A 9,269-nucleotide genomic window follows, 5' to 3' on the forward strand; every position below is an offset into this window, starting at 1 on the left:
AGTAGGTTCCGCTGGCTCGGACATCCGTGGTCAACTCCTCTGTTCTTTCTCTAAGGCAATTGGCCTTCCTTTGTTCCGTGATCACCCACAGAGAAAGAATTGGAAAGTAAGACCACTGCAACTGTTTTATCTCTGAAATGCATTATTTAAGAATACCATGCTGGTGTATGTGTGTGGAGGGGAGAGACCAGTTATTGTTTCACTATTTGGATTTTTCTTCTGCTTCATACTGCAATCTGCATGCATGAGACGAGGACTCTTGGAAAAACCCTCTACCGCAGAGCTGCGCTTCCTACGAGGCATGGATCATTCCCCATGGGGGACAAGGGCTAAGAAAGCAGTCACAGGAGCTCTGTCTGCAGGGATGGAGACTCGAGCCGCAGGATGTGCTGTCAATTCAGACTGAAGTCGCACTGGCAACTTGACTTGGGTGTTTTTTCCAGTGATTCAGACTCAACTTGCAACTCAGAATCCCCCACCCCTCCTTTTTTCCTGGAGAATAAAGCTTGTTTTTAATAGGGACTCGGGTTTGGAGTTTGGGACTTAATACTAAAGACTTTCATTCGAACTTGGTATCAAAGACCCAGACTCATATTTGGGACTCAGACCCAAAGACTTGCCAACATCCCTGTCCGTCTGTCAGTACCTTCCCCAAAGACACTTTGTTCTTGTTCATGCTGTTTGTGCAGCTGACTGTGATGTCACAGAAAAAAAAGAACAAGGAAAACCATACTTATTATTAGGGGGAGGATTTCTATGACATATCACGTTTTCTGTGCAGCCTACATTTGAACCCATAAGCAAGTTCAAACATGTTTTATGAGTCACCTGGCCGTTCTCACCAGATGATCTATTCAAACCCACCTGTAAACTTAAAACACAGGTTGCAGAAAAAAATACGACATGTCATAGAAATCCTCCCCTTACTTTTTATGACTGAATTATTGGAAGCTTAGAAACTCCCATTTCCCTCCCCAAAAGGGGGCGAGGGAGAAGCAGAGAGAAAATTCCACCCTCCCAATCATGCAAATGCTTCTGCTCAAAACTGAGCAGCTGTACGCCCGCCGTGCTTTCCTCCTCGCCAGCCACCTGAACCGGGTGCCCTGCGCCGACAATACCCACTTGCTGTGATATTCTGCCATACTGGTTTGCTCCTCGAGGATCTGCCGTCCAGCAAAGTCAATAGTGATCTTCCTGGAGAGCCGTGACGCGTGGCGCAGCTCCCGTAGCTCTTTCTCCCGCTTCTCCAGGGCTTCCCTTTCCTGCTTAGAGAGCCACTGGTTGGAATCCGTAGCAAAATAATCCGACTCGTCATCGATCACTTGAGTTCGACGTACACTGGCAAATGGAATGGAAGACGGGTACCAAAGAGCCCCACGGAACGCAGGGTTAGCAGAGGTGGCATTGCCGTATACTAGAGGTCCCCAACCCCCGGTCCACAGACCAGTCCCAGTCCATGGCCTTGGAAGGACCGGACTGCCGGGAAAGATGAGCGGCGAGCAGGAGGGGAGTGGCTCGTTTTAATATTGTAACTCCCCTGGGTCCTCTGGAGGAGAAAGAGGAAGTATAAATATTTGAAACAAATAAATAGCAAATAAGCAACTCAATTAGTCACATACCTAGTTTTGTCATACTCCAACAGTTTGTCTTTGTGTTTCACCGCCATCTCCAGCCCTGCTTTCAGTTGAGCCTCCTGACGGGGAAGCAAATCCTTTCCGCTGGCATCTACTTTCCCCGAATTCTCAATGCCTGCACATTTGGAGAGCCAGAGGTCGTCATAAAGAATCAAGAAGATTATCACAGAATGAGATTTCATGTACTGTAGCCCACTTCGTAGGACACTGGAGCAGCATCCAGAGGTTCCAATGTGTATAACCAAGGCACAGCTGGGCATGGAATTGTAAACCATAAAGAAAACTAAAGTAAGGAGTGGTTATATTCACTGGCTGATCTGGCCACTCCTATGGCAAGTGGTTGTATACAGTGCATACCCAGTAGTGTTATGAAAACTTAACTCCCCTTGAATCCTACAGAAGCAACATCACAAGTTGCCAGAAATGTGTTGGCCAACATCCCACTGATGTTAATTTGAAAAATCTTGTCTCTCTTCTGATCCAAGCCTTCATTTGCAAACAGCTTTTTTTTACCTTTCAGTACCATACCCAGAGGATCTCCTCCACAATATATATCTATATATCTATATATATTGGCAAGATACCTTCCCCTTCCAGGCTGGGATAATTGGCCCTCGAAAGAGATTTTGTGGAAGAGATCCTCTGGCAACGTTAATCAATTCAAGACTGAGAGTATGGTTGATCCAATGTGATCGGCATCAGCAACACCATGAATTTTTGTGAAGCTGAATGCCATTGATTATGTGATAGGTTTTAAAAATACCGAATGTTATTTATTCCCGATTTGGTAATTTTAACTCTTTTCTTCTTGAAGTTTTGTAAAGGCTAAGTAGTAACAAGGAAGAGTACTGATCCTACACCGTTTTTTTTTTCCCAAATTATTATTATTACCATAAATTACTGCCAAAAGTGCTGAAACTGCAAGAAACTTCTAAAGCCACATCTGGCACCATCCATCATGGGATGAGGATTTAATCAACCCCTATGGCCTGTGACCCATTTCACACAAATCCATTTTTCTGCTGAAAGACTAGAGTCCAAGCAACGTATGCATGGATCCTATCAGTGTGTTCTCTGTCGGCAGAAATATTATAGCAACTAATGGGACAAAGAAAAGCCCCCGGGCCAGCCAAAGCCAGCCTTGCGGTTTGAACAAGTCTGTCACAGAGAAGTAGGGAAGTCGGAACAACTGGCAACGGCCAGCCCAGCAGGACACCTGGCGTGAGACGGTGGGTAAAATCCAGGAGGAAGTCACCACTAGAAGAGGCCCGCGAAATCTGTGTGGATGGGGTGAGTCAAGACCTATGCAAATCCCACCAGTTCAACAGGCCTCCTCTGACTGGAACCTACTACTGGGTTTTCGCCAGTATTTTAAAGAAGACAGCAGTGAGAATATTTCATGGCGCTTGCAAAAAAAATTGTGAACCACTTTTTCCAGAAGAATTGTAACCCATGTCCATCATAACTTCCTCCAAAATATTCCAAGGTGAAGGTAGCCAAGGTCCCCTCTAAGTTGCACAGGCGCGCAGCACTGCGTCAGGTGCAAGCAGCTGAGCGAGGGTTGCCGCCTGTTTGCACCCGGAACCCTCTGTTCAAGGGGCAGAGCCCCCATGCAGTGCTCCAGAAAATTACAGGGAACGCTGAATAGAACTATAACTGGTTCTGCAACACAGAATCTGCACATACACCCCCTCTACCAAAGTACTCACCTGCCAGGAGCTTCTTCAGCAGCTTCTGGCTTTTATTGGAATCTCGCTGAAGGATGTCCTGCTCTTCTTTTGTACAAACCTAAAAGGATGAAAAGCTCTTAAATTTCTCTTTCCGTGGAAGAAATGCAGACGCATGACATCAAGCGGGATGACTGATATGCAGCCAGATCTAAGGTGGGTTGAATCCTGCCAGCACAGGTGCCCAGCCCAATTAACTCCCATTCCCCGCCAGTTCACTTATTAAAGGGCACACAGCACATCTGGCTAGCATCATCGTCAGCGCACCCATTGTGGCACTAGCCCAGCTGCCGCAGCCCCGCCTCCCTGCTCGCCTGGCCACTCCGGCAAGGGAGTGGGATGACAAGTCTCCCTGCTCAGCTACGGAGTGGCCAGGGAGCAGGGAGGCAGGGCTGCAACGGCCAGGCTAGTGCTGCGATGGGCATGCTGGCGATAATGCCAGTCACGCGCACCATGCGCTGTGCAGTCAGTGAACCAACGGGTCCTCGGGGTGGGAGAGAATTCAGCCAGCCACCTGTTAGTGAGGTCAGAGTTGTTAATAAATAAGCTGAAGGCAAAGATTGATTAACCACTCCTGCAACTGGGAAAAGCCAAAAGGCATTCTCAGGCACTACATGTACCAACAAACTGGCTGGCTCATACGTTTTGATTTCCTACACTGCTCAAAAACACTCAATTGTTAAACCTATCATGTGCCCTGAGGAACACGGCAAGGACAGCCACAGTTAACTGCCCCAGTGAAGCTACTTCTCACTGTATTTCTTCCTGAAGTTTAACAGCAAGATATTGGGATCATAATAAGTACCTATCTGCAAATAAGATGGATCGGCAAAAAAGGACACAGGGTCCCACAGAATAAGTAAAGCCAGGCTACCATACCAGAGTCCCACAGAACAAGCAAGGTCCGGAGCCCTCCTGTTCACAGACGATGCGGCCACACGTCAGGCAGTTGTTGATAAGCCTGTGCTTCTGGGCTAGGCATTCGCAAGGATGGCGTCCCGGAAGCATGACTGCCAGCTTGTCCTGGCCCTCTTTTGTGTACAGGCTGACGTATTTTGCTTTCTTCTTGGCGGAAGAGCTGCTACTGTTTATCTCCTGGGCCTATTTTATAAAGGGGGGGGGGACAGGAAGAAGGAAGAAGAAACAGGTTTCAGAGGGAAAAAATTAGAATAAGAATCTACTGCAGCCTTCCAGATATACTAGCTGGCTAACTTGGAACTTCTTTTTTAACTTTGATGCCATAAGGGAGGCCAGCAGTGCATTGATGGTGGCATGTTTTGTATTACGTGATTTTATATAGGCGATATATTTTTGTCTTCCTGGTCCCTGACCATAATAAATAAAATAAACAATATACTGCTCTGCAATTCATCTCATGTGTAGCTAGCCTGGGTTATAATCTGATCCAGCTTTGTGTGGCCTGTAATCCAGGAGAAAAATCAACAGAATTAGTTTCTGGGATAAAAGTCTATTAAAAACGAAAACTCAGGAAGACATTGAGACAAAAGCCAAACAAAACAGCTGGACAGAAATAAATCAAGTTATTAAACGTTGGCCTTTTAAACTCCAGAACAGACACGTTAACTTTGATGGTTTGTTTTAGCCAATTTAAAAAAATGCTACAAACAAACAGAACTCAGATTTGGGCTTCAGTTTTTCCTACTCAGTTCCTTAAAATCCACATCAGAAAGTGGCAAGAGCGTTGGTACAGATGTGTTGTTATTACAGCTATTTGTTACATTCATATCCTGCCTTTTCTTCAAAAAGCTCAAACTAACACACGTGGCTCTCCCAACTATCCCCCTGCTGACCTGTCCACTCTCTCATCACAACAAAGTACAGTGGTGCCCCGCATAGCGAGGTTAATCCGTTCCAGATTAACCCTCGCTATGGAAAACATCGCTCAACGAAACGAAAAAACCCATTGAAACGCATTAAACTTGGTTTAATGCGTTCCAATGGGCCCCGAAACTCACCGTTGAGCGATGCTTCCCTATGGCCGGCAGCCATTTTCGCTCCCCTCCCCTCGCTTAGCGAGGGTGCAAAAATGCTGTGCGCGGCCATTTCAGGGCTTCCGGCAGCCATTTCTGAGCCGCCGAACAGCTGATCTGCGGGTCGCAAAGCAAAGGTCGGTAAGCAAACCGCTTACCGACCTTTGCTATGCGATTTTCGGCCATAGAGGCCATCGCTTTGCGATCGCATTAGCGATCGCGAAAACATCCTCGCTATGCGGATTCGTCGTTCTACGGTGCGCTCACTAAGCGAGGCACCACTGTATGCAGGGCCCCCAGAATTATCGTGTTTGTAGAACAGGAAAAAACTGAACATTCCAACACTAGGTATTTGTTCATGTAAATAAGGAAACAGATTAAAACTTATGAACTTCAAAATAACTGTGGTTACACTAGCATAAAAAACTTTACTCCTTGTCAGAGTAAAAGCTTGCCATCAATAACCCTTTGTTTTGTTTCTGCTTCCACTCCTTTGTAACACAGACCACCCACAAAGTGCATCTGTCCCAAAAGCGGCCAAGAAATGCACTTACCTTGGCTAAGTCCAGTGGTGTTTTCACCTGTTCTGCAGGCTGTTCAGCTTCAACATAAACAGGTGCTTCCACTTTGTTTCTTCCTTTACGTCTTCCCCTCTTGGTTTGGTCTCCCAGGCGAGAAACCTCTAAAATATCTAAGTGTTTATATAAAGGGGGGGGGGGAGAGAAACAGTTTCCATCACAAGTCTCTTTTCCTCACTCCCTGTAACAGCTAAGTAAACATAAGTGGCAAAATCCTGTTGGTGTAACTTTGCACAGGGTAACTTGGATCAAGTGCTAAAAGCATTTAATTTAAGATAATGAAAAGCTTCCTATCACCTTCTATTTAGGTACCAAGGCTCCTTTTTGCCCTGGGGAAGCCTTTGGGAGCCTCGGGACAAGGGGAGGAAGCCTTTGATAGTAAAGAAACAAACAAACAAAAGCCCGCACCGCTGGATCACTGCTAGCAGCTGTGATCTTGCCTATTGCTATTAAAGACTTCCTCCCCACTTTACATCCTGAGACTCCCAAAGGCTTCCCCAGTGAGCGGTGAAAAGTTACACAACAGGATTTTGTCCAAAAAACAGTAGCACCTTGAAAATAAACATTCTCTCCAGTTACTGCTAGTACCTGCCGTTAGGACCAAAATAACTGATCAGATTGAGCCCTCCACAGAATGTTCTTCACTAAAAGAATATACTGGAATGGAGTGCTAGTCGAACAGTTAAATGGATGGGTTTCTATTTGTGCCAGTGTAATCTTCCTATAGGCATTTAGTTGCTCTTATGCAAACTGGAAAGCTGGATTGGGTAAGCTTTGATCTGAACCAACATAGCTTCAACCTTACCTGACTTCTACTTAATTATTCTTTTTTTTCTTTTGGTCCCCACTTACCATCTTTTTTCCGATGCAGCAGCAATGGGTCAGAAGTTGGCTGATAGGTCTTTTGCCACCTGGCTATGAATTCATCTATGAAGCACTTCTTCTTGCCATCTGTGCCTTGGATTAGGTCAGTGACATATTCTCTAAACTCCTCCTGATCCTCAATAGACAATATATATCTAAAATGAAGAGAAAAGAAGGAGAATCTTGTAGATGTGCCTTCTTCAGATGATAAAACAGCAGCAAATTCTATGGCTCCTTGGTATTTAATTGGTCCAGAGCACTTTTGTGTAATGAGACTGCTATGGTTGTAATGTAAAGAACAACCATAACAAAGCCAATGTCAAGAATTTGACATGGGAAGGATGTTTCTTGTTTTGTTAAGCACGAGTGATGATTAGTCCGGTAGTGCTTATAAAAGCCTCAGCAGAATTCTAAACAGAGGAAGCTCTGTCAATCCGAAAGAAAGATCCAAAAATGCAAGGTGACACTGTACCCACTACGCACAGATATCTCTGGCTCTTCTTTTAAAAATGCCCTGATAACACTGAGAATGTTGTTTTAACTTAAATGTGCAGAAGATGTATCTAAAACCCAAGGCATGTGATCTCTACAAGGTTACATAGGCAGCATTTCCCATCTAACAAATTTAGCACCGTAAGGACTGCCAAAAGGAGACTCCTTTGTTAACACTACAGAAATCATCAGTCCCACACATCATGTAAAGGATTATGGGCATTGTAGTCCAAGACATCTGGAAAGCAAAGATTCCCTGCTCTTGGACAACAGTGCTATTTTTGCTGTCACAGACTAATAGGGCTACCCAATCCTAGTCTGGATAGTTTTTTGCATGTGATGAATTTCTTCTTGTGCATTGTACTGCTAGGATATCCAGTGGAGTGTAATGGATACAGTACAGTACCCGACTAGGTCTCTGGAGGCCTGGGTTCGAATCCTCGCTCAGCCATGGAAACTCACCAGGGTTTTGGAACTAGTAATACTACTCCTTAAATGTCTCCCTTGCCTTGTAAACCTTATCAGTCGATTCCAACTGGATGCCACGTAACAACAACATTGTACAGCTCTTAAAGCATCTGAACCAAGTAACGTACAGTACAGTAAAGTAAGGGAATTCAGCTGAACAGCACAAAGATCTTTAGAGTTAAAAAAACACTGTTAGGGCAAAAGAAGCCAAACAAAACAGGGGCAGATCTAACCAGCCTCTATGGTAACACCCACACCCACAACACACCCACACACACCCAATTCCCCCCCACCCCACCCTCCCTATTCCCTCGGCTCACTGGATGAGCTCCTCGCCGACATCCAGCCCGAAGCCGCCGCGCAGTTGCTCCGTGCACCACGACACCAGCTCCCGGTCCGCCGCCATCGCCATTTCGGCCCGAATCCGCCTCCACGACAAGGAGGGGGGAAGGAAAATATGGCTGCACCTCCGAGACTCGCCGGCCGAGCCTCAGCGTAACACGCAAAGAGCTCCGGCCCCGCAAGGGCTGCGCGTTAAGAGTTCCGCGCGTAGCCGGCATGCGGGGCGTGCTTTCATTCTCAAGTTTGGCCAAGAGGGAACCACCACCCCCTTTTCCTTCTTACAGTTAAGAGACTGAAGAAAACAAGACTCCTTTTAAAGAGCATCGAAAGATTCAGGGGAGCCCAGAAGGAATACTCGGGGACGGGTTGCCAGAGAGATCTGGGTTCTAATTCCGACCCAGCCATTACATTTCCAGGGGGAACCTCGGGGGCAGCTTTCCCCAGCCTATTTTGCTTTACAGGGTTGGCATTCAGGGTTGGCCGGGAGTGGGACTGAAAAGGCTCAGATGCTGAGATGTATTCTTTTGTAAACATGCTGTGCTTGCCTGCAGGAAACCTGCTGCATCTTCTGTTGGAGTCTTGTGATAAGGCGGCCCCATGTCCTCTTTTTTATTATTATTACAGATAACAGGCGTCCATTTCAGGGGCTCTCGGAAGGCAGACCTAAATGTGAACATAACCTGCTCCAGTCCAAATACAGTTTAAAGATGAAAATCAGGAGGAAGATCAAAGTTGCCCAATGATCATAGAATCACTGCCTTTCCACTGGAGTAAGCTGCGCTGGAATTTGGTTTGTGCTGTAAAAATGAATTGTAATTTTCCATTTGCGCATAGAAATAATCGTAGGCAATTATATGCAGCTCAGTGTCCTCCATCCTGATTTTAGTGATGTATGCCTCCCTTTTTGGAGGCATACATCACTCCTTTTTGCCACCCATGGGAAACAATGCTATGGTCTTTGGGTATGGCAGTCTTCGGGATATGCAGTGAACATTTTTGATTGTGTACCCTTGTTTATTGTCCACGTTTGTTGGCACCATTTTGCTAGGATTTTGACAGGTTGAAATAATTCTGTTGGTATTCCATGACCTACTTTCTCAGTGTTGTAAGAGCAGCTTTCACGTTGCTTTCTAAAACAGCAGGCTCTTCTTTGAGGGAATGTGTCACTCTTTC

General features: G+C 45.8%; 1 protein-coding gene across 2 annotated transcripts in view; it reads right to left on the reverse strand.

Moving 5' to 3' along the window:
- TRIP4 (thyroid hormone receptor interactor 4) overlaps positions 1 to 8,273 on the reverse strand; it is a 35,331-nt gene extending 27,058 nt beyond the window's left edge. The window contains exons 1-7 of one of the 2 annotated variants that reach the window (XM_020808068.3): positions 8,075 to 8,273; positions 6,783 to 6,949; positions 5,907 to 6,043; positions 4,241 to 4,462; positions 3,344 to 3,422; positions 1,620 to 1,749; positions 1,123 to 1,338 (exon numbers count right to left, since the gene is read on the reverse strand). In XM_020808068.3, the coding sequence (XP_020663727.3) occupies positions 1,123 to 1,338; positions 1,620 to 1,749; positions 3,344 to 3,422; positions 4,241 to 4,462; positions 5,907 to 6,043; positions 6,783 to 6,949; positions 8,075 to 8,166 (1,043 nt within the window). In that variant the 5' untranslated portion in view covers positions 8,167 to 8,273. The remainder of the gene's footprint in view (positions 1 to 1,122; positions 1,339 to 1,619; positions 1,750 to 3,343; positions 3,423 to 4,240; positions 4,463 to 5,906; positions 6,044 to 6,782; positions 6,950 to 8,074) is intronic. The other variant, XM_020808067.3, reaches the window with a different exon arrangement.
- Between the last annotated feature and the right edge of the window lie 996 nt (positions 8,274 to 9,269).

The sequence above is a fragment of the Pogona vitticeps genome, chromosome 12 (assembly GCF_051106095.1).
Source record: "Pogona vitticeps strain Pit_001003342236 chromosome 12, PviZW2.1, whole genome shotgun sequence".
Lineage (NCBI taxonomy): Eukaryota > Metazoa > Chordata > Lepidosauria > Squamata > Agamidae > Pogona > Pogona vitticeps.